The sequence below is a fragment of the Dermacentor albipictus genome, chromosome 4, assembly GCF_038994185.2.
Source record: "Dermacentor albipictus isolate Rhodes 1998 colony chromosome 4, USDA_Dalb.pri_finalv2, whole genome shotgun sequence".
NCBI lineage: Eukaryota > Metazoa > Arthropoda > Arachnida > Ixodida > Ixodidae > Dermacentor > Dermacentor albipictus.
In genome coordinates this window covers 104,435,716-104,459,998 of record NC_091824.1, presented here as the reverse complement: position 1 = coordinate 104,459,998, position 24,283 = coordinate 104,435,716, and the positions used below count along the sequence as shown (strand labels likewise).

Genomic DNA, 24,283 nt, shown 5'->3' with positions numbered 1-24,283 from the left:
ACGGTAAACATTACGGTTACATACGCTCCGGTTGCCGGGAAGCGTGAGAAGCAGTCAGGAATATTTGAATCCTATCGCGTTCCACTCTTAAAGGGGAAGCTTAAGCGTCCCCCAGAGGAGGAGGAGGAGCAACATTTATTAAAAAGAAAGGACAAGCAAGTGTTTTTCTGCTTGTGCGGGAGGCGCCCTTAGTCCAGGGCTCCTGCGGCTCTTGCTGTCTCCCGGGCCCGCCGCACCAGTTGCTGCTGGTTACAAGGGTCCGAACTAGTCAGCACGGCCTCCCACTGCTCGGGTGTGGGGTTGGGTATTTGCGGGGCCGCCTTCACGTTGGGGCACGCCCATGTGGTGTGATATAGGGAGGCGTATTCATTACAAAGGGGACATTTGTATGAATATAGTGTAGGGTGTATTGCGTGTAGTCTGCTTAAATGGGGGTATGTGTTGGTTTGTAGTTGTCGCCATGTTACGGCATCTTCACGTGAGAGGGTCTTGTGTGGAGGCGGGTATTGTCGTCTGTTCAATCTGTCGTCCCCCAAATTCTTAAAACAATACCTTGCTGCGAAGAGTTCTCGATATCTAGGTGACCGATTTCACAGTGTTTTCCGGGGCTGACATGCTCAAAATCCATTAGTGCTACACTCAAAAGAAGTCGCCAAGTCACCCATCAGTCGACAAAGAGCAAAGATTGGCCTAAAAGGAGCTGGCGTAATAGCGGTCCATTAGCCCTCTCACGTGTGTGCAGTATGCAAATGCTTGTATAGCTTGTACAATGTATCCCCCATGTAATGTCTTGCGATATAAAGACAGCGGTATGCGTAAATCAATAAATAATAAATAAATAATTCTCCTGGGCGACCCAGCACGCCCATGAGGTGGCGGCGAGGCAAGCCCTCGACGTACCCTCATGGGAAGCTTAGGCCCGGCCATCATTAAGTGCTGGTTGTACAATAAAAGTTTATTCCTCCTCTTCCTCCAACCCACAGTCGTTGTGCGCTTACTCTCGTGCCTTTACGATAACATCCGCTGCTCTATTGCACTATTTGCGACATTTCACGTAGAAATTTGATGGACTAATGGTTTCAGAATTACTCCGTGCACATCAACTTGCAAGTACGTGATCTAAGTGTACGCTGCAAGCAAGGAAATAGTGGCACTAATTTAACCAAATAATATTCTCTTGTACACTTTTCGGAGCTTGTCCGTTGAAAGAATGTATACATTTCTACATGTATTTTTTAGTTATATCGTGAATAACTTCTGCGTTAACGTTTTACTGCATGAACTCGGAGATCTCACGCATTCCTTAAGGATACCGTGCAAAAGAAAAGAAAGTTGCCAGGTAGAACTACTTTATATATATATATATATATATATATATATATATATATATATATATATATATATATATATATATATATATTTTATATATATCACCTGTTTACTGACATTGGCCAAGTGTTTGCATAACTCGTGACCTTACATATATATGCCTACACAATCTAAAGGAACTATCTCCATCCTTATATATCCTTTGCCTATAGCTATCTTGCTTAAAATGCCTCTGTTCGTTGATGAAAGTGACATAATCGATTTTCCTCTTTATTCAATACTTAGCTTAACACATTCTCATACGGGTATTTCCCCGTAAGCGCTGAGTGCGTCATAATAAATATAAATTTGGGAAATATGGGTAGAACTCGGCAATCAAGAATCCTGATGAATCTTTCTTTTTCTTTTTCTTTTGTATTTGCAGCTGCAACAATGCACCACTCGGAGATGAAGGCCATAGCTCTGTGTTCGTTGGTCCTGCTGCTCACGCTAGTATCAGCAAAAGGTGCATCATATCAGGTGAGAACATTTACTTTGTTTTTTTTTCATCACGCGCACACATTTTCTTCGATGAACATAATAGAAAAAAGAAGTCGGCTTTTTTTTTTAATTAAACGTCTTGCAATAAGACAGCAACATGCTTACGTGCGATAACAACATCTTTGACAAGTGCGGCAAGATTATCCGTCAATGCATAACATATGTGGTTTACCATGTGCCAGTAACCCTTACCTGACACCCCCCCCAAAAGAATAATTTATTACTCTCAATTATCAATACTAAAAAAAAGTAATCAATGCAATGGGAAGCAGTGGAAACTACAACTTTTAGTGTCGCTGTTTTTAGTGAAATTATTGTCATGATGTGCCACATGTTTTCAATCGTGGAAAAAGGGTGGAAAATGGAAGAAAAAGGCAGCGCGTCATCACTGGCGTCTGAACATACGATTCCCGCCTACTAGGCTTCCTGCTATTTTGTTGGAGTCATTAGAAATTTTAGTGTAACAACCTCCCGCGGGCCGGCGATGAGCAAGACGCACTCTCAGTTTTTATGTTTCAATGACAAACGTTAGAGCGCAAACGCGTTTACGTGAACAGTGAAGAAATTATGTTATAGCTGCAAGTTATGCAATGAGCGCAGAAAAGAAATCGACATTTTTTAATCGAAGGGACAAACTTATATGCACTCCTCTTTCTCTGCAAAGAAGTGCCTGTCAGCTGCAGTATCCTGCGCTAATGAAGATCGGATAGCGAATGTATTACAGCTTCTCCCCCCCCCCATTTACTTTTATCGCTAGAATACTTTAGGTATCTTCACAAAAACAGGACAGAAACATTTCCAGGCTAGCATTGCATCAATATCTAATTAGCGCTTCACGAGACCTAATAATTCTACGATTTAAAAGCTACAAAAAAAAACGGCAACTAACGAAAATTGTTATTAAACTGGGCACTTCCGTAGACGTAGGGACTGTTCAGCTCTAACGCAAAACTGGCTATGTTAAAACAGTATGCGAAGAGAAAACTCCTAATTGAATACAACGGAATAACGAGTAGGCTCCAAAGTGAAATTATCCAGGCTCGCGCAGACGAGATTCGAAGACTTAAGCCCGTCCTTGACAAAGAGGAAGAAAGGTATTAAGGGCTCGACGCACTTGGTAGAGAACAAACACCCCTTTCGACAAGTTATGTGCTAAGCAATGATAAACCTTTGATAGTGAACTAAATGTAAATTCTCTTGGAATACGATAGCCTCGCGAATTTCGGTATTAAGGAAGATAAGAAAACGAGATAACGTGGGGCCCGATTCACACACTTTTGTTCGTAAGTGCCGTTTGCTATTGGCCGACTACCTTCTCTCATAATTTGTCCGTCACGGAAGACTAAGTTCTCCGAAGCGATGGCCCTATGCTTTGCTGCTCGCTTTTTTCGTCAGTTTTTACTAGTTGTCTAAATTGTGCCTGGACTTCACTGCTCAAAAAGTTAGGGAGAAGTGCAGCAACCTACGAGCCCGTTGAAACGAGGTACGAAGCCTTCTTTGCCTTTTCCCTCGGAGTGTCTCCAGCCGTTACGGCGGTAGGCAGCCGAGAAAGGTGGCACGAGCCAGCTTGTTTTGAGGCACATGAGTGCAACTCATGTGCCTCAAACGTGTTTTTTTGTTTTATTTGTTTTTCTCCTCACGTTTTGTTTGTTGTTGTACTCCGCCGCCGTCAATGCTGCACTGTAAGAGGAAGCCAGGACCTCTCAAGCTGTCTATACAGCTTTTTCCCTGGCTGTCCTCGCAACACCAGTTGCGGAAATAAAATAAACCTTCAAACCTTCAAACCTTCAAACTCAGGAAAGCGTCCGTGATTCTACCAACACGCACCATGCGAATGACACCATCAAGCCAGCATATGGCGAGTCCTGGAACATCCAGGCATTGACGACCCGTCTACAGGGACCATGGCGGCACCCAGCGAAGGTGAGAGCAAGAGACCTCGTCTTGATGAAACACACAATCGGGAGAACGACAGCAGTTGAAACGATGATCTCAGCGATTATGAAGCCATTGAGTGTGACGAAGCACCTTTCACTTTCGTGACCCACAAAAAGAAAAGAAGTGAAGGAATCCCGGTGGTTTTCCCGCCATCTTAAGGAGGACACAGTCTTCGGCAAGTGAATCCGAATCATGCTGTCTCGGAAGTTGCCTCGGAGGAAAAAAAAGAAGTTCAGGCGTTCCGAGTAAACAGAGAGGGCAGTTTTTCCGTGAGTGCTCCCTAAGTGACATCATCGAGAAACCTGCTTATACTGCATGAAGTAGCAGGACTAAGAGTTAAGCGCTACATTAAGCTTAGTACACTCGAAATGTCGGGAAAGTTCGTCACGTTCCACTTCTGTACACTGAAGGACAACTGCTCGAGTCCTTGAAAGATTTTGGGGCAATATCAGTCCGCTGCCAAGCATGATAGTGCAGTCTGGAGGATGGCACAGTTGAACCCCGCTCTTTGAACAGTGTAATCCTTCAGAGATTACAAACCAATGCCACAGAGAATCCACTTGGGCTTCACCAGCCACCTGGTGGAAGAAAATCTTGGACCTGCCTTGACGGCTGATAACTGTCAGAGGTTTGGACACCTGGCAAAAAACTGTCGTGGACCATGTCGACGTAAAACCTTCTCTGAGGACCATGAGCACGCTGAATTAAAGTCTGTGTGACAGCCTAACTGTGCAAATTGTGCGGGTAACCATACGCCTTTTTTCTCAGGATGTCACCAAATTAAGTCATGGGAAGCAACCATAGGCGTATCTACCGCTGGGAAGGGGGGGGGGGGAGGGCTGCCCCTTCCCACTGTCGGATGTGGGCCATTTGCCTCCGCCCCCTTTCTACAGCGATGACTATCCGCTGCACACCGGAAAATCCAACAAAACAACAACAGCAGCCAAGTTGTGTTTCAGAATAGCGACCCCGCAAGTATGCTTTCTTTTACAGCGTATTCCCTGCTTAAGCAGCGAGGATTGTCTTTCGAGTCTTGCAGATGGCGCTCAGTCGCTCGTACTAAGAAGGGTACACTTATTCGCGGTGCAAGCCACCTGAGGGATGCGTCTTGCACTCTTGCATTGCCGAGGAGGCCTGTCGTCGGCCAGTCAAAAACAAGTTTCATTCTCCTCTGGTTACATCATGTCGTTTTTGTTGGGGTCGTCTGACCTAACCATGTATGACAAAACCAAATCCCCTTTGCTTTTTATAATTTAACGGTCTATAATCAGTGTTGCCATTTCAGCTATTTTGTTATTAGATTTAGCGACTTCTCTGTTTAGCGACAAACTTTTCTATTTGGTGACCGGAAGCTAGGAAAGTTGCGTCGAAAATGGCCTTCTGGAACGCAGCCCATTATTCAAGAAGCTACATGTGAGCGGCCGAAATTCGCAGTCTTATGCATAGGCTCCATGACCACGATGAAGCAAAAGTCGCCTTCACATTGGCAGTCTTCACATTGCCATTGTGCTTTACAGCACAGTGTTCAATCACAGACTTCATATTATTCTCACAAAAGTGGCGTTTTTATGTTGTATTGTTATCTACAAAACCAATTTGGGTGGGTTGAAACGCTGCCGGTTCTGAGGCATCACTAAATGCGCTCGACTGGAGCACATTCGCAAGCGTACCAGTTAATTACCAAAATCAACTAGGAATAAGCTTTATGTTAAGGTCGACTGTATGGTCAGCAAAGATTTTGGAGCGGTTAAACAAGTTCACGCTAACCTGAACAAATCGCTCCCGTTTCTCGCGGCTTTCAGACCAATTACTACTTTACGGCGGCGTTTAGCTAGATCAAGGGTAGAAGCGTAGTATTTGTCCTGTAAAGCTTGGGTAATTATCACTACCGTGTTAACCACATGCGGTGAAGAATTCAACTCTCCTGTCATGAATGTCGATAACCAGAAAAAGTTACCGACAGTGTAGACTAAATGCTTTGCTAGACAGACAACTTTCATGCTTTTTCGCATTAACGCCCTTGAAGAAAGAATAAACTCAATAATGAACGTTCTTCGCATAGTAGCAGATACGACATGGGGAGGGTCGGTTTTATCACAATTTAAAGTGTGTAATGCACTTATGAAGCAAAAGATAGCATATTCTTCATCTGTTCTGCATGGAATCTCCCCTTCATGTGAAAATGGGCTTCAACAATTAATATCTAGGAGCCTTAGAGTATGCTTAGGCTTTCCTCACACAACCTCAATTGCTTTAGCAATTGCAGACTCACGTCATCCTCCATTTCTTATTACGGGCACGGTTGAAACATGCCGACACTTCTTTCGCGTTCCAATGCAGCACAAAAGGCTTCCACTAGCAATTGCACCTATTGAGACACACAGGGCTTGGGTGAATACGATGATTAGGGCACACAAAATTTGCTACAACTTCAAGATTTTTGCACCCCATATATCTTCTCCCCTCCATGGTGACTCGTCGGCCCGAAAACTGAACTTTCGGCTGAAGGAATTATTCGGAAACGAGACATTGTCTAATGTAGCAGGCACAACAACTAGCTTCATAAAACCAGACATACTTTCGATATTCTGGTTATAAAGAGTGTCCCAACTATCATGCACCAGGATTTATTAATATGCAAATGCCACGTAGCTGGACAGAACCAAGGTAATGTTGTTCGCCGTCGCTTGTAGATAGTTAGAATGTCTCTTGCATTCCATCTAGTTACATAATTAGTTTATTAGAAGTCTAAAATATTACAATTAGATGAAGAGTATCAATGAGAAAATTGTAGAACATGAAAAACTCCCGATACAGCTTTTGTTACTGAATACGTGCTACATAAAAGAGTTTTCCCGATTGTGGAAAAAGCCCGCGAATACACGCTAAATTAGGGTGCGACTGGCGGCTCCAGGCATATTGCGTGACACTCGAGGCACTATGCAAAAAAAAAAAAACTGATTAACTCCAGGCTATGGCGAACGACATTCCCTTGGTTTTGTCCAGCTATGTGGCATTTGAATATATTTAAGTCTTAGTGCATGATAGTTGGGACACCCTGTATTCAGGCGTCCACAGATGGTTCTTTTCAAACAAATTATTCTACAGCTGCCTTTGTCGTTCCAAAACGGAACTGAATACAAACGTTTAGACTGCCTCACATGACATCGTCAACTACAGCAGATCTTTTTGAGATATTGTCTTTGTTACGACACACAAATTCAGTGCAAAAAGGGAAACAATAGATCATTCTTTGGGATACATTGTCAAGCAAGTTAAGAGAATCGCACAATAATGCTCCTGTGTGTGCCCGACCACTTCAATATCCCTGGGAACGTTGCAGCGGGCAAGGCATCTGAACAAGCGCATGTTAACAACGTCACATCTAGTCTCTCTCTCGAACACAAGGTGAATAGCGGCACATACTAACACAGATCTCAGCCCGTGGTTGCAGAGCGACATGGTTTCATCAGCAGTCGAAATCTCCATGTTTATTTCACACTGACCCTTCTCTTCAATTTAACAGCCTGCCCACATTGGATACAACCAGAGCCTTTGAAACGTTCACTGACCGTCTGCGGCTTGGCACCACGTAAACAAAGCTTTTTCTACAAATAATTTAAAGAGCTCATAATCTGGAATGAATTTGTGGCCCCGCAGATGAGGATACACAGCATCTTCTGTTGGTACGTCCATGATACGACACAGAAGACAAGATTTAGCACATGATTTAATGACATTGGACCGAAGCCCTTCAACCTCAGGAATATCTTAGGTCCTCGGCCAACATATTCATTGAAAAGACGAGCATTACTGGTACTCCAAAGATTTGTAGAAGTGAGCAATGTTCTCGGAACCTATTGAGTAGAGTGTTTGTTTGTGATATGCTCACCTTATGTGATTAGTTTGACCCGACTTGGGCCCATAAAATGTCTGGATTCAAGTACCTTCGTTTGAATCTATCAATATTTTCCTACGTGCCCTTATTTTAGTGTAGTTGTGTCTGTACTTTTTGTTGTGTTTTAATTGACTTCCAGTTTTATTCTGGTATTAGTGTACTTATGTGAGTGGAGCATGTGTTATTGTGGCTTGAAGTTTACTTTTAGTTTTAATGTCTTTAAGTTCATTCTTTCGTGATATCTCTACGCGAAAATATTCATATCTCTATGGGAAAAGGAGTAGCCGGCGCCGATTTAAAGCGGCAACATCTCGTAAGTACCGTATAAGAAAAAAAATTGTCGGTCGTTAGGATAAGCTCAGATCTGTTCTTACGAACAGCTCCATAGTAAGAGCTTGCTCATGAATTCGATCCTAGGTTCGCGTAACTTTTCATAAGAAATCAGTTTTCGCTGGCTGATGCCTCGATTTATAATGCTTTTATCGCATAATCTTTACAAAGGTACGTGAAGGTGCTGTGCTGCAACTTTCGAACAGAACTTACATTGCAGTTGGGCTCATATTATGGTTAACTTTCGTTAAATCAGCAAATAACGCCGAGTAAAGCAAATACTATATCGGACTTGTAGGCACAAAAATGTGAAAAGAGGACCCTTTCTCTAGAAAAGTAAAGCAAAAGCTCCGTGGCGATTTAGCGGTAAATTCAAAACAAATTCGTGAGCATTACGTCGCACTTCTTTGAAGTCGTTCATCACATTTGCAAAGTGTTCTTCAGGAGCTCACTCGATACACGTCCTGCCACTTGAAGGAGCGAAGTGCAACTGATAATGGCACACACACTTTTTTAAAATTTGACACTCCTAACTCTAAAGCATTTAAAAAATGGCGCAATGAAATATGAGGCACGAAAAAAAGAACAGGCAGAAGCTTGTACTATTCTTTTTAATGCGCTAGCATTAGGAGTCTAAAAGTGGAAAAAACGTGTATGGGTGGTAAGTGTGGGAAGCCGGTCACGGGGTAGAGGTAGAGAGGATGAGAGAACTTAGAAGAACGTGTGTGTATGTATGTATATGTGTGTAAGTATGCATCTATGTATGTATGTATGTATGTATGTATGTATGTATGTATGTATGTATGTATGTATGTATGTATGTATGTATGTATGTATGTATGTATGTATGTATGTATGTATGTATGTATGTATGTATGTATGTATGTATGTATGTATGTATGTAGTGAGCTCCTGAAAAACACTTCGCAATGAGGTGAACGCGGTTTAAATCATGGATCCAGGGCATCCAAGAGGTGCGACGTAATGCTAAGGCAGTCCTTTCGCGTATACCGATAACTCGCAAGCGAATTTTCTTCATGTGTCTACTACCATTTATCCCAATTACATATATCCGCCTTTTATAACAGCATATCCTGCTTCTGAGCATATCCTGCATGGTATAACAGCATATCCTGCATGGTAAGACGGTATTTTTGGCTGTCGTCATGGTCAACGCATAATCCACTCTGCTTTTTCAAATATTACTGCTCACATTAAGTTAGACTTTATCGAACGCTTGTAGCCTACAACAGTATTCCTCCAAAATAGCTGTATCTCTTTCGAGAGAAAGAAAATCAGTGAAATAGTAGGCCGGTACGCAAGAAACACGTACTGTAGCTACCTTACATGCGAGAAAAATGGTAAACGGGTGCAAATAGAGACAGAAAGCCGAGAGATGTTTCACTGCGTGCTCATTCCAAGCTGCACATTACGTCGATGGACGGCCAATTCAAAGTCGATATCAAGAACTGCAGCAGTGACAGCTCTCTGAGCTAACCACTACGGTCGCAAACAGTGGCACGTGGAGGAGAGCGTCGCTTCCATTCATCACTTGCCCTCTACGGTGGCTTGCTGCTGAGCATGTGGTATCTAGCGGGTTAGATCCCCGGCCAACGAGGCCGCATTCTTATGAAGGTTGACTGCAAAAATGCTAATGTACTTAGCTTTGGGTGCACTACAAGGATACCCCCATGCTGACACCTAACAACAGAAACAAAATATTATTGACTGGACAAAATAGGCAGACGTAGAGACCAAGAGATGGTGTCGTACATTCGTTGTCGCATAAGAAAGGCGGAAAAATATATAGAGTTCGCACTACGCCGTGTTTAATACCTAGAGCATTTCTTCAGCATATTTGACCAAATCTAACCATCCGTTAATCAATCCTTCAGTCAATCAGTAAGTCCCCTTCAACACCGCTAACTTGAGTGTACGTTATTGGCGTTATTTCCGCCATCCCCTCCCCCCCCCCCCCCTTACCACAAAGCGGAGTAGGGCAGCAAACCAGAAAGCAATCTTTCAGTTAAGCTCCCTGCCTTTCTCATCTCGTTTCTCTATCTCTCTATGTATGTCGCCTTGCATGGACGACGCGTAAGAAAGCGTCTTGGAGAGAAGCAGCAACCCCGAGCATTTGGCTTTGATGTTAACACAACGAAGGTTTTTTTTTATTTTTCTTATTATTTTTGAAATGCATAAGCTTAACAACGCTCAAATTGAAAAAGCTTCCGTCACGTGTACACAAAGTAATGCCAACTATGCCCGTACCCTGACCCGCGCACCTGTCTAGCTCCTCTCTCTTCTAATCCTGGCCCTGAAGCCGTGCGTAAACGTGACGGCGGTTCAGCACAGTCTGAACTACGTGGCTGGCGATGTATCTTTATTATATATTTTTTTTTCAATGGATACACGCGCCAGCTAGGTGCCCCTTACAAAGCGTTCTTCCAACAAGATCCGTCAACACAGGCATTTGACTCTTCCAGGGAGAGACTTCTGCGAACGGAAAGCGGAGGCGACGACGCTGACGGGTATCATGCAAAATACGGAACACGGGGCGTGAGAGGCGGGTCAAAATATTCCCACGTCCACGTGTCGACCAAACTTGTTTTCGAGGCGATCTGCGGCGGGGGCGACGAAATGCGTCAAAATAAAGTGGAAAGCGGGAGTGATCAAAAGAAGAAAACACATATGAAAAAAAGAGGGAGAGATACAGCGAGGAAAGCAAGTAAAAAAAGATAAGTCTTTGAGTAAATATTAAAAGAAAGGTTGTCGAGCCCGGCTCTTTGCACGGGGAGTGCGAGCAGTTATTGCGGGAGTGCGTACATATTTATCGGACGCTGTCCGAGCGTGGCGTGTGGATGATGTCCTCGAGAGCTGTCTCCGGTCTGTGCTGCGCGCAGGGGTGAAATTTTTTTTTCGACTCTCAGAGCTCACTGTCCTCTACACGTGCTGGACGGCTTGCCGAAGCTGGAACTGCGCGAGGTGTTTCCAATTTGCTAAAGGACTCTCTCGCGAACACGAGCTGACTGAATACCGATGAGGTGTGATGACACGGTGGTTTTTGGTTTCGAACTTTGCCTCTGAGTGGTAAATTTGACAGAAAAGAAGAAGGGGGGGGGGGGGGAACGCGTCCTAAAATAGTAAGAATCATTTAAAGCCACCAAAGTGGTCCTTGGACTATAAATATACGACGAGGCCTGACGTGGAGCTGTGGTCCTAAATTTCTAGTTCTCCGCAGGTAGGAGTTATACGCTCACTGCTAGCACTTGTCATGTTCGCTCGGCAAGACACCACGGGCTTCCACGTTTGATGTAAATACTGACGATTGGAAGTGCGCAGTGACGTTCTCTTGTTGCGCGAATAGGATAGTAAGTGTGTGCTGGTAATGAAAAAGGCGTGGGTACTAAAGCACGAACGGAATGCGCGTTGCACATGTTCACCATCTAGCGCACAGGCCAATAGCCGTATACTGGAAGGAGCTGTTTTATCCCATCGACGAATGGAGAACGCCCTATTCACGACTAAAGATAGCTTGCACCTCCCCGCACTTATTGTAATGTTCTCCACTTGAACTCGCCAAGGACAACGAGCGGGGATGCTGAAACTTAGAAAGCTAGTTCAGACAATCAGAGGCGTTGTATGATGCAGAACCACATTAACTTAGCATCTCTGTCTCGCTTTCTTTAAATGTCCCTCTAAAGACGCAGAAGATCGCCAGCTCAACCATCCTACTTAAAGAAAGCCTAGTTGGAACTGGAAAACCGCGTGAGTATTCCACATCAAAATGCTTGTAGAATGAGTGAGTGAATGATATGCAGACGAAACGAATCAAGTGAACTTGCAAACAAAGATTCGAGTTCGAGGTCGCGAGTTCCATTCCTGGCTGCGGCGTCTGCCCTTCGATGCAGGCGAAATGCCAAAGCTCTCCTGTGTTTGGATTTAGGTGCTAGCTAAAAAAAAAATCCCAAGGTGGTCAAAATTATCGATTATTCCGCAGCCCTCCGCCACGGTGTTTCTTATAGCCCCAGAGTCGCTTTGGAACGTTAAACCCCACAAATCGAATCAAAAGACGCTACGAGCAATAAAGACACAAAAAACTATATTTACTGGTCCAAAAACAAGAAAGGGGCGGACAGATGGAATAGCACACTGTGGTATAAAGTTTGTAAACAGGGATAAGGTGCCTCAGAAAAGGCGACGAAGATAGGTCCTCCTATCGAAACGTTGGCCAGCCTTTCTGAGGGACCTTATCCCTGCTTACAAACTTTATACCACAGTATATATACTGGTGTAAGTCAAACCTTTTGTAAACTAAACACTAAACCTGGTTGACTTTATTTTCTTTCATCACCTTCGATCGGCTAGTTAGCCCTCAAGTGCTCTCAGAATGAACCACGGTGGCGTCCCTTCCCCAATACTTCGCAGAGTTCCGAGGTGGCCAGCGGTGGCGGCGGCGGCGACAGGCAGCTGGGCGACGTGCTCCTGGAGGAGCAGATGTCGTGGGGCGAGGGCCCCGACGAAGAGCTGGACGAGGCGGCGGCGGAGACCAAGCGCGCATTCCACGCCATGCGGGGCAAGAAGGACGACGACACCTGGGACTCGGAGGACAAGCGCGCCTTCCACGCCATGCGCGGCAAGCGGCTCCTGGCGCCGGCCAGCGTGGACTCCTTCATCGCCCAGCTGCGCCGCGCCGTGCTCCAGGGCAAACGTGGCTCCGGGTTCTTCGGCATGCGCGGGAAGAGGCAGATGCGTGAGTGTCTCCCCCCTTTTCGACTCTATAGCCGCCTCGCACGGTTCGCAGCCACGGCTGTGTACTCCAAGGTCTCTAGCATGCATGCCGCAGGGACATCAGCATGGCACGAAGTCTTTCTTGTAGCGCCCTCGACAATTCCGCACGTATCATCGAAGGGGGTAAAGTGATAGGGCGCGGCATATGTGGTGATGCGTACTTACTCCAAAGGCGTAATGTTACGAGACAGAAAGAGAGCGGTATGGATCAGAGAGCAAACGGGAATAGCCGATATTATAGTTGACATGAAGAGCAAAAAAATGGAGCTGGGCTGGCCGTGTAATGCGTAGAGCAGATAACTAGGGAACCATTAGAGTGACAGAATGGGTGCCTAGAGAAGGGAAGCGCAGTCAAGGACGACAAAAAATTATGTTGAGTGATGAAATGAGGAAATTTGCTGGCGAAATTTGGAATCAGCTAGCGCAAGACACAGGTAATTGAAGATCCCTCGAAGTGGCCTTGATCCCGCCATGGACACAAAAACAGCGTGATTATTATTATTATTATTATTATTATTATTATTATTATTATTATTATTATTATTATTATTATTATTATTATTATTATTATTATTATTATTATTATTATTATTATTATTATTATTATTATTCCAAATAGTTGGAAATAATATCTTTCAGTTGCAAGTGAGCTATAAAAGTGCCCCTTCTTTTGTGTCGTGTGATTATTGCACTATCTACCTGGAAGGAAGCCATACGAACTTGCCCAATCTTAAACATCAACGTAACGAACGAGGATGTTGCGGGCTTGCTTTCAACGAATACGTGCAGAGGAGAGATACTGGATATCGGAGAATGCCATCTGCCGTATACGCCACTATTGAAAAAAAAGGAAAGCCAACATTCCTTTAACCATCGAAATCAAAATGGACAGAGCAGAGGACGAATGAGTGAATTCTACGATTGATCGTGCGAAGACCAAGATTTGATTATGAGGCACGACGTAGTGGGGGACTCTGGATTCATTTTTAGCATCAGGGGATCTTTAACGTGCCCCCAATGCACGGAACACGGGTGTTTTTGTATTTCGCCCCCACCGAAATGCAGCCGCTGTAGCCGGGACTCGATCCCGCGACCCCGTGCTTAGCGACGCAACACCATAGCCGCTAAGCCACTGCGGCGGGTCAGAGGAGAGGACGTGGCAACAGTTAGAACACCGATGAGCTGCGTGTGTGTTGTCCCTGCGTCCGTGTTGGAAAAAGCTTAAACCAGCTGAACCAGCACATCACATACGAATAGAAGACATAATAGATGTGACGTCTCACGTGTCTTGTGTTTTTGTCGGTTCCGCTGGTGTATAAGTTTTTCAAGATGCACTATTTGGACAAATGTTAGGCCTTTACAACGCAATTATCTCACTGTGAGCGCACACCGGGACTCTTCCACTTCCCAAAGGGAGCAGTTAGAGCTAGGTCGACAACGATCTACGATATGATAAGTGAGGTGTCGCAGTTTTACTCAAAGTATCCTTTCGCTACGCTCCAATATACAATTTTACTGAAAATGGTGTGAACGCGAGTTAGTTGGTACGTAGCCATCGGTAAAAAACAGCGCGAAACAAACACGGACAAGGAAGGGACACAGGAAAAGCGGTGTTTGCCAACCAATTTGGTTTAGAGTGCATACACCGATATACGTGTAGGTCATTTCTGATAAATGAACCTGAGAAGGCGGAACAACGATGTCTGACACTGGCCATTTCACAAAAATTTGTTCAAAAAAAAAATAAAAAAAAACAACAGGAGGTATAATGTGCCACCGTGGAAAGATGCCTGCCTGACCGACTCGAAATCGCATTCACGCTGCAAGGGGTGTACTACCAGCCAGAATGACGCTAGTCGTACTCGCTTGCGAAGCATGGAGCGCAAGTCGCGAAACAATGGAGTTTATTTTTTTTCGAGAATGCAGACACGTATATTCAGAAGCGGTGTGATCTACGGAAAAAAAAAGGCCACAATGACCACAGTGCAATAACAGTGCATGACAATCTCACCGCGATAGCCAACAAGCGCACCTCCAGTTAGGCAGAACATGGTGGCTTCATGTTCATGTATGGCTGGTAGGTGCAGCTTTGCGTAGAGAAGTCTATGAATTAATTGTTTTCTGCCTGTTTTCACTCGATGGTGATTTCCTCTCGTTTTTCAGAATCTCTCTTACTTTTTTTTTCGTCGCTCTTTATGTCGCTATCGTTTGGGCCAGAAACTTTGATAGCTGAATGTTTTTCTCGGTATGTTTCTTTTTCGAGCAGTTTACTTATACTAGTAAATAATATTTAAAAATGACGCCCTCAAGCATTGCAAGTGTCTCAAAGAAAATAAACACAAGCTTAAGCTGTACCAAACGGTTGTGGAGTGTTACTTCTGGAATTCCCACTGATGAATAGGCAGTAATGATGGAGACATGAAAGCAATAAGAAATACCTGATGGTTAACCAAAACACACACGCACAAAAATTGCGTTTCCTACCCAACGCTGGGAGTGGGAACGGAGAAGTAGAAAGATAAGAAGGAAAAATGGAGCCAGGGAGCCCATAAACACGATCACAGCTCACATAAGATATACACGTTTTCGCAATGCTTTGCACACGCAGCAATAAGCAGTCATGATTAGCTTTCGCTTAGTAATCACCTTCGCCACGTGAAGTGGCAATCTCCGTTTCTCCCACAAGGCTGACGCCTCCCGCATTCATTAAAAGCTTCTCGTTGTTAACCAAGCGTGCCCGTTTATCTCAGTCTCCACGCTCTTCTTTGTGGTCGCTCACCTTTGCTCGGCAAAACGCAAGCGCCCGTTTCCTGGGCAACTCCCGATTTGGCCTCGACATCAAACATCCTTTCCCTCGGGTCATCTACGTGATGTTTGACTTCGTTCTCGTAAGGTGGTCGCGCGCCAGAGCCGAGCAACGAGCCAGCGCTGATCGATTTGCCCAGCTTGCGTAGCTGCGATATTGCGAGGAAATGCATTCTATTGTTCAAACGCTGCGAGCACGTTCTTCGTTTGGTCCGAGCACAATGGTGCGTACGTCGTCGCCTCCGGAGTTCGTTGTCGAGACAAGCTGCGATGAGCCAACATAGCGGGATGGAAAGTACACATAAGCGAAGAATACGGTAACGCAGGTAGATTGCTAACGCTTCAGCAACCTCGCTGCATACACGGACACGCTCTGCGGGAAAGAAAACTCAAGCTAGCGCGCGGTAAGCGCGAGTCGCGCGCGAAACGCTAGCCGTCCACAATTGTGTTTGACTTGAAGGCATGACCTGGGTTTTAGCGTTTCCTCTGGAGATGACTTTCACGATTCAATTCTGGTTCGCTAGCGGTGTGAATCAGCTCCCTCTACCTTTCTGGCAATCTTACAAGAGGGAAATGTAAGCGTTACTTGAAATTATGTTGCTACGAAATCATGCTGCAAAATTTTCGCGGTAATTTCTGCCATTTTTCTAAAAAAAAAGAAAGAAAAAAAACAGCCAGCGCCACAGAGGGTGCCTTTACATGCCGCCATTGTTGTCAAGCCCTTCGGACTTCTTTATTAATTGGTTTATATGTATACTCATTTGGAAAAGTCCAACACACGCCAACGAACCCTTTCTTTTTTTTTTCCTAGTGCAGCGAGTTTACGGGGTTGCTTACTTCGCTTGTGTTAGTAGGAAAAGCAGGAGGAGGAAATAAAGAGAAAAGGCAGGGATGTTAACCATAAATGCGCCTGGTTGGCTACCCTATTCTAGGGGAAGGTAAAGAGGGAATAGAGAGATAAGATAGAGAAAGGGAAGAGAGGGGGAGGAAAGCCGACGTTACACGCGCTCATCCAAAGAACGCATCAATTCTAACTCGCTCGGCTTTCCGCTCTACTGGAACAACCAAGAAATTAAATTATTACAGAGACGCAGGCTAATATCAAGTGCCGCCAAGCGAGCAAGGGAAAAAAAAACGTAGGATTTACTCGCAAAAAAATACGAAACTATACTTCGAATCATAGCAAGTTTCACGCGCAGCGTGTTCAAATGATGGTATATGGTGTAATAATAGAACTTTCCAATAACTATACAGGCGCTCTTCCTACGCGTTACATGACTTTCAAGTGTGGGCCTCGGTTTCATGAGACAGATTTTGGGGTAAAGCAAACAAACAAACGCAAGCGAACTTTCGGAGGCCTTTGACACGTCTCCTTTACCTCTGAAAGCCACATTTAGATTTTTGTTCATGTACTTCGCCATGATGCACTTGTGGACGTGCTCATTTTTGTGTATATATTTCTAGCCCTCTATAGGGGCTGTAATAAATTAATTATGGGTGTCCCACTCATGCGGTACTGTCTACAGTTCCATTTTTCGCGCCTGTATTACTTGTACTACAATGGCTTCCCCAAGTATCAAAAAACTTTTCTAAGAGCAGGTTCTTTTTTTTTTTCTGAGTACTACTGAGCGTAAGAATTATTTTGCTCAGGAAAAAATGACTCAAGGAACACTTTATCTTGGTGGCCCATTTAAGAGATATTATGGGATTACTTATTCAATTTCTGCCGTTGCTGCCTGCAGAAAAAAAAAATCTTTTTTTTTTTTCATTGCTGCGCAGGTAGCGGCCACAAGAGTTCGAGGACAAAGTTCGTCGCCTCGCGAGGTCGAAGGTCGGCCTCGGGCGAGCCTCCAGCCGAGGCGTTCTTCTAGGAGTTCTCCCCGCCTCCACGTCCTCATCCTCACCCTCAAGTCCCGGCGCATTCCACCGTACCGCCGCAGCCGTCTCTCGCCCGCGCAATCAAGCACGTACGCCGCCCCGGACGCCAGGACTCGGCAAAAAGCCCGCGCGCAATCGCCCTTCCCCACGCCACTGCGGAACGACCGCCGACGACGACATCGGAGACCTCGAAGAAGCCGTCCTTCTCGAGCGAAGAAGGAGGCGTATAGTGCGCCCGAAACGGCGACGTCACAACCGGCATGATTGTCACCGGCGTGGGTTTGGCGCACCGCTGGGCCTACTCGATGGCTGTCACGTGTTATGCCTAGGAGGGCACAGGCAGAGCGCTGTTCGTTTCCATTTTGGGGGATTTTTAGACGCGGTTGCATTATCTCCTTTGTGCTTCATCCTGTTTTACGATTGCCCTTCCTTGCTGGTAGTTTTGGCGGCTGGAATTCGCCTGTGGTGGGCCTTTGTGCAAACAACGCGTTTACCCTTCAATCATTGATTTGTTGATGTATGTATACAGGCGTTCGCACGGAAAGTTGTCCTTTTTTTTCTCGTTGAATAAAAGGGCAACCAGGAAAGCAAAGGTTCCTCCTGCGACTGTTTTAAGCAACATAGGCGCTGAACGGCTGATATTCCAGGCGGCCTGCCCTGGCGACATGGTAATTTGTTTCACTGTAAATTCATGTTTCAAAAAAAAAGGAAAGTGTGAACGGCTGCGTCACGTTTCCCGGTGACCTGCACACATCAGCCGAGCAATCATCAAGCCGGTCGTTTAGCGCCTCGTGAAGGGTTAAATAACGTATAATAACATATAACAGATGCGAAATGCGTCTGAGTGAGTTCTAGCAACTGCTTTCTGTGTTGCGTAAATTAGAGCAACATACAACGTAACACCACTTGCCTGTGATATCGTGGTGGGGACACAGCTTTATCATGGCTAGTGGCTCACTGGCCCAGAGTGGCCAATACATTGGGTTCAGGAAGTGTCCCCCAAACCAGCTAATAAAGAAGTGTAAGCTTGCGGAGGCGCGTCGCATAAATATAGAACGTGTACCGACTAAGCTTCCATAGCTTTTACGCGCATTAAATTAGCTGGCGTGGTGTCACAATGATATACCTGTTACTAAAAGCTAAAACAATAAAAGATGTACAGCGCCGGATGGCCCCTGCCATAACATTACGCCTTGTAATGTTTTTTAACACGCAGTTCCTCCAGCAGAATAAGGACTGTACGTCAGCAAGCCGAGTTCAGTGGCCCGACCATCGTCTACAGAAAGCTTCCATTAGTGCGAGCGCTTAGCGTCACCTTAATGCGTGCGAACGAAGAACCGAAACTTATGTGTAAAAAAAAAATTATAAATTATGTCCTGATCAACCGAAAGTAACGTCACCTTTTTTCGAGAAAGCGGGGTGTCGCACTTCCGGCACATCGCTATCATAAATAATGAAAGCCGTAACTAGAGCAAAACAAAAATAAAGGTCATTCTCGCTTTGTTCTAAAACGAAAAACAGGTCTTGTGCAGGCGAGCATATCTAAGGACCGTAACAAAAGGACTTATGTGTGCAGACATAAGCAACAACAGAAATTATGCTTTTAACCATGCTTGCGTGAGCGCATAAGAGAACGTTTTATCTAATATAATAAACCCTTGTTCCAAAAACAACTTTTTGAACAGATTGACAGAAGGTGCAGGGAAAACAAAGGAATAGTTGTAGCATGTAAAGAAGGCTGGAGGCTTTATCATGTTGAAGCATACGATGGCCATCATCTCAATCCGGCAACTGCTAGGCGACTGACACGGTGCTAGTCACTGCGTGCTTTGTAAGTTGTTATCGTAAATGGTGGTAAAGAGAAGGCGATTTGGAACTTTGAGGCTTGAGCGCTACTATTACACTATTCCATTGGCGCTTTCACGACGCCCTGAACTACCGGCAGGTCAAGCAATTAGCTAACGGTCTTAAATTCAACAACGACGCCATGAGCTGTGTACAAATAAATTATTCCGTTCGTGGTGGCGTTATGGATTAACCAAAGCTGTTTTCGAAACTACCGTTGCTGAGCGAGCGATAAAAAGAACAGACTTATTGCTTGAGGATGACAACTATCACGCAGGTGCCAATAAATAAAAAAAATAATGATGGCGTGAGTTGGTGCAGTGCGACTAAAATAAAAGAAACAATCATTTTTGTTTCACCGTGCCCATCACTTCTTCCCGAGAAGCAGCTACGACGAGGCTCTCTGATGTCGTACGGCGAGAAGTTTACAAAAACTGACAATCGAACGAACGATAGAAGGCATATACAGATATACACAAAGCGCTGTTCATATAATCTTCGTGCAGCAGGACAGATAATCTGTATGAATTGTCGAAAAATCAAGTTTTCATCGTTTAGAACAGAGACGTCAACCTTTTCTCCTTCTGGCACGTCATTCTATCTTCGTGTGCCTGCTTTTATTTCTTTATTTCTTCCGCATTCACGCAAGCCCTCCGGTTTCGCAACACGCACGTGCTAATGTACCAGATAAAAATAAGCATGGAATGTATCCTTCGCAGCACAGAGTTTCAGCTGAAACTCTCTTACATTTTATTCCATAATTTCCTTGCAGCTTACTGGGTGACAGAGTATGAGGCCAAGTGGTCTTCATCCAAAGTAACACCTATATGCCACACCAACGTAAAAATTCCTGAACCCCTTCGATCGCGACAAAGCTTTGTAATAGTGCGCCTGAGACAAGCCACAAAATTGGTAGCTGCCATGCGTTCGTCCAACACGGGTACTGTCACGTACAATCGTCCTTGCGAAAAGTACAGCGGACTCAGTCCCCGGATGAGATGACGCGAGATTAGGGATTCTGCAACGTTAGGCAGAAGCTGTTCAGACGGGCAGGGAATAAGAGGAACTCGGTGAAGAAAATTTTAAAGCCGCAATTGACGAGGCTAACTATTTGGATGTCATTCTCGTTCTTTCTTTATTATTATTATTATTATTATTTTTTTGAAACATGCCTTGAGCATGCAGGGATGCTCAGACGCTGACCGAGACAGAGTCGAACATGTTCTCACCGTTGGATGAAGGCAGATATCGGAGCCGTCAAACCTCGCATCCTCTTCCAACCCAGTGAAGTCGACCTCGAAGATTACTCCCTCGCCAGTTACTCATCTTCCCTCTCTCTCACACACACAGACACCTTTGAAAACACGAACGTCGCACGCCACGTTCTGACGCGCGCGTATTTCACTTCGCCGCCGCGAAGACGGCGCTTATCCGTACGGCGGGCCCCCATTGTTCCTCGGTACGCGAACAGAAGCTCGATAAAAGCATTGTTGGCGTCGGTTACTTAACAATGCCGGGATCGAAGCTGCCGCTGTCTAGGGTTTATCGGTATCGCGCGGCTTGCGCCGTTCGCTTTTCAAGCGTGCCAATAATGGCAGTCAGTCTCGAAAGTTATGGACCGGCTTCGGTTGTCCGAGTTGATGGCATCGAAAAGCGCGCCGCCACAAAAGCATGACACGCTCAATCAGGGTTCCGCTAATCGTGCCGACCCGCTGTGTTTCAGCTTTGCTTCGCGACAGCCGCCGCCGTATCGCTCCTTTATGGAGCACATTTTCAACGCAAACAGTCGAGCCCGTACGCTCACAGATTGGGAACGTGCGTAAGTAAGCTTTGGTTCTGTCGCGTTCTCATGCTCCACAACCTGCGATTATGGTTTAAGCAAGGTCCTCGTGGTCATTTGTAAAAGCAGGAAGTAGTTAACCACGCATTAGTTACTATGAAACTGACTTGATCGTTACCACGACTTCTTTTTTTTTTCTTTTGATGCACTGCACTGCATCGATCCGCATTAACTAAGGTCCGCTCAGGCCGGTTCCGGAGATGAATGCAGCTGTTAATATCAGTGAATTTTTGCTGAAGATCTTTGCGTACTTCCACTCTCCCCAATTGGCTCATAATAAATACGTGTACTGATTCTAATGTCTCTTCAACCTCATAACTCAGACTTAAATAACTGGCTCCACAGGCAGAAGTGAATCTATATAGTGACCGCCGTAGAAACGTTGTGACTGTCGCAGTTTTCGTAATCGCCAATTACGTCGTTCCCGTTGACATTCGTATTAGCGCCCTCAACCCATAAACGTCACTCCAGAAAAGTTAGCGTATTGCGCAATTTGTTGCGAGAGTAATTCAGGGAGGGCTCTCGCCCGTGACGCGCATATATGCGGCAATATTCATCGAGTGATTAAGTATGCTCCTTCCAAGGAATTGGAGGGAGCTGTTGCTGGACTTTCGGCTCGATACACAGAACCGGCGTCGAAAAATTCTTAAAGCAGCACTAATTGAACAAGCTGATTAGTGTTCGTCTTGGTAAACTTCTTACAAACAAAACCAAATAATAATAATAATAATAATAATAATAATAATAATAATAATAATAATAATAATAATAATAATAACAGCGGAACCAAAAGAAGAAAGCGACTCCACACCCAAACGTCAATGGACTTCTACTGATGGTACCTTGCAGTGGCGCCATCTCTGCGTTGAGAGTAAGACTAACGTGATCATAAATCCCGCAGTCTGAAAAAAGAGCGCCGCGTTTGAGTTAAAGGTTCGACAATACTCATGACACGATCAGAGAACACACTTTCCAAAACACGCGGAAAGAGTTCAGTGATACTATTTTTGGAGCGAGCAAAAGCATCGTCGCACAAAAGAAGCTTACAGTTTCTTTCTGCGGAAGTACCCAGACTTTCGCGCTCTTGATCGCGCAAGGCACGCTAGAAATCAGACGCGCATGTTGTACATACGTCCACTTTGAAAGCTCACTATAACATATTTATTTGCTGCTACTGCACCACAAATGCCACCAAAACATACTAAGCATGCCAAGGCAAGCGGTACTTTCGGACGTTGCCATGCCACATATATTTGTGGAAACAAGCATTGTCAACTTAAACGTGGACAGAAAGATTGAAATTCTTTTCGGCACACTGCTTTCTATGCGTGTTGGTGCTGCAGTGGTTAATCATACCACGTAAAAAATTGCTGTTTGTTTCACAGCTAATAGCTCTTGCCACGATGTAGTCATTTTATGTCGTCTAAGCGTCTTGTTATTGTGTCTGTTACGTAACGACATCCAGAAGATAATGTTTCGCAATAATGTGCACCATGTGGCCTCTTATTCTTAAGATGATAAAGATTCATAATTTGGAAATCACGCTTTTTTTTTCTTCTTTTTTTCATTCATCGAGCCGCAAAGTTCTGTTCCCTATATTCTCAAGCACAAAGTGTGCACAATTACAGTGTTTCGTTGTTGTTTGTTTTTCTGCACATTTCGTGTTTAAAGAGTTTTGTCGTGGTGCACAATTACATTTTTTTTCCTCTTTGTTTCGTCCATGTCGCTGAGCAGACGGGTACCACGTGATCACCGTGAGGGGAGGCGTGGGGAACAGGAGAAACATATCAGTTTTGTGTGAGCTTAGCTTGTGTGTGCCGCGATGTCCACGAGAACATGGCTCCGCTGCTGTCGCGCATAATGACATCGCGTGTACATTAAGCCTGCCCGTGCAACAAGGAGGAAACCGGACATCCCCATTCCGTATCCTACAGCGCCAGCCAATTTCTGCCCTGTTGTGTTCTTTTCGTTTTCATTAGGCTTGCAAAGAGTGTAATTCTCCCGTTCCAGGCTTCAAATAAAACGATCTTCTATTTTGAAGTGGCCGCAGTGTACTGTTATTTATGCTGACGGTCAGCAATGCCATGGCAGACCGTCCGCTGCCGGTCCCTGTTTTCAATACACTGTTCGACACGCACCTTTGCGTGCTGTTTACAGGCTCGACTCATACCAACCTTCAGTGCTAACGCTCGGCCGGAGCAATTGAGATTTAGCAGAACCAAGACCGTCTGCAGCTAGTGACACCCCTCCTCCCATTTGGAATTTAATGCAGCGCCTTATTGACGAAACTTTCAGCAGAATTTCGCACTCGTACAGGGTGTCATGAGCAGGTAAGGGCAAGGCGACAGTATTGTGAAGAATCGGTCAGAGGTTGAGGGGTACGTCTATTTTCATCTGTCCAATTGAAGCAAAGCTTTCTTTGCCTCTTCCGCACCTCACCCCCCCCCCCTGTTTTTTTTTTCGGTGGCTGCTTCTTTGCCGAATATACACTTTGAACCAATGACTATGCGCCGAAGAGACAACATGATGCTGGCCGCTTTCTAGCTGACCTGGAGTTCCCCGAGCAAACAACAACGATTAGACCATAGAAGCACAGTGGGAGTAAGTTACACAGCTTGGTCTACTGTGTGTGTGCCTCTGGGTATGTGTCACCTTGACTTTAGGGGTCCAAAAGCCTTTAAACTATTCAGATATATGTGTCATGCTTCACTGTGCCCATACACATCTCACGAAAACTCCTCCTTCGACAAGCAGTATACATCGTCTGCGTCCTCTTGACACACACGCAAATATAACAGCCACAGGAGAAGACGCTGTGCTCGTTTCTTCCGCTACTGCTGTTACACAAACAAGCTTCGCACCATTTGGAGTCCGCAGTTTTGTTGTACCTGATCTGTTTCGTTCCACTCCCAAAAAAAGAACAAGAATAAATAAACTACGTCTTCCGCATTTCCTCACAGGATACCAGTATACGCGTAGAAAAGCAGCAATATTTTATGCAGAACCTGATGCGCGCGTACTGAAGAGCAATGATTCGCACTTCAAGCAAATGTCGTTGATGTCACTTAATCATTTTAACGCCAGCAATGAAG

General features: G+C 45.0%; 2 protein-coding genes across 7 annotated transcripts in view; one reads left to right on the top strand and one right to left on the bottom strand.

Annotated features, from left to right (window-relative positions):
• The window catches only part of LOC139059210 (uncharacterized), a 173,937-nt gene extending 153,363 nt beyond the window's left edge, over positions 1-20,574 (top strand). The window contains exons 2-4 of the mRNA XM_070537323.1: positions 1,754-1,848; positions 12,461-12,785; positions 17,408-20,574. Of these exons, the coding sequence (XP_070393424.1) occupies positions 1,762-1,848; positions 12,461-12,785; positions 17,408-17,499 (504 nt within the window). The 5' untranslated portion in view covers positions 1,754-1,761 and the 3' untranslated portion in view covers positions 17,500-20,574. The remainder of the gene's footprint in view (positions 1-1,753; positions 1,849-12,460; positions 12,786-17,407) is intronic.
• LOC139059209 (beta-mannosidase-like) overlaps positions 1-24,283 on the bottom strand; it is a 335,938-nt gene that overhangs the window by 291,150 nt on the left and 20,505 nt on the right. Inside the window, exon 1 of one of the 6 annotated variants that reach the window (XM_070537316.1) lies at positions 20,581-21,119. The exons of the other annotated variants lie outside the window; for them this stretch is intronic. The gene's annotated coding sequence lies outside the window, so the exon portion shown is untranslated. Of the gene's footprint in view, positions 1-20,580; positions 21,120-24,283 lie in introns of those variants that run through there. 6 annotated transcript variants of the gene reach the window in all.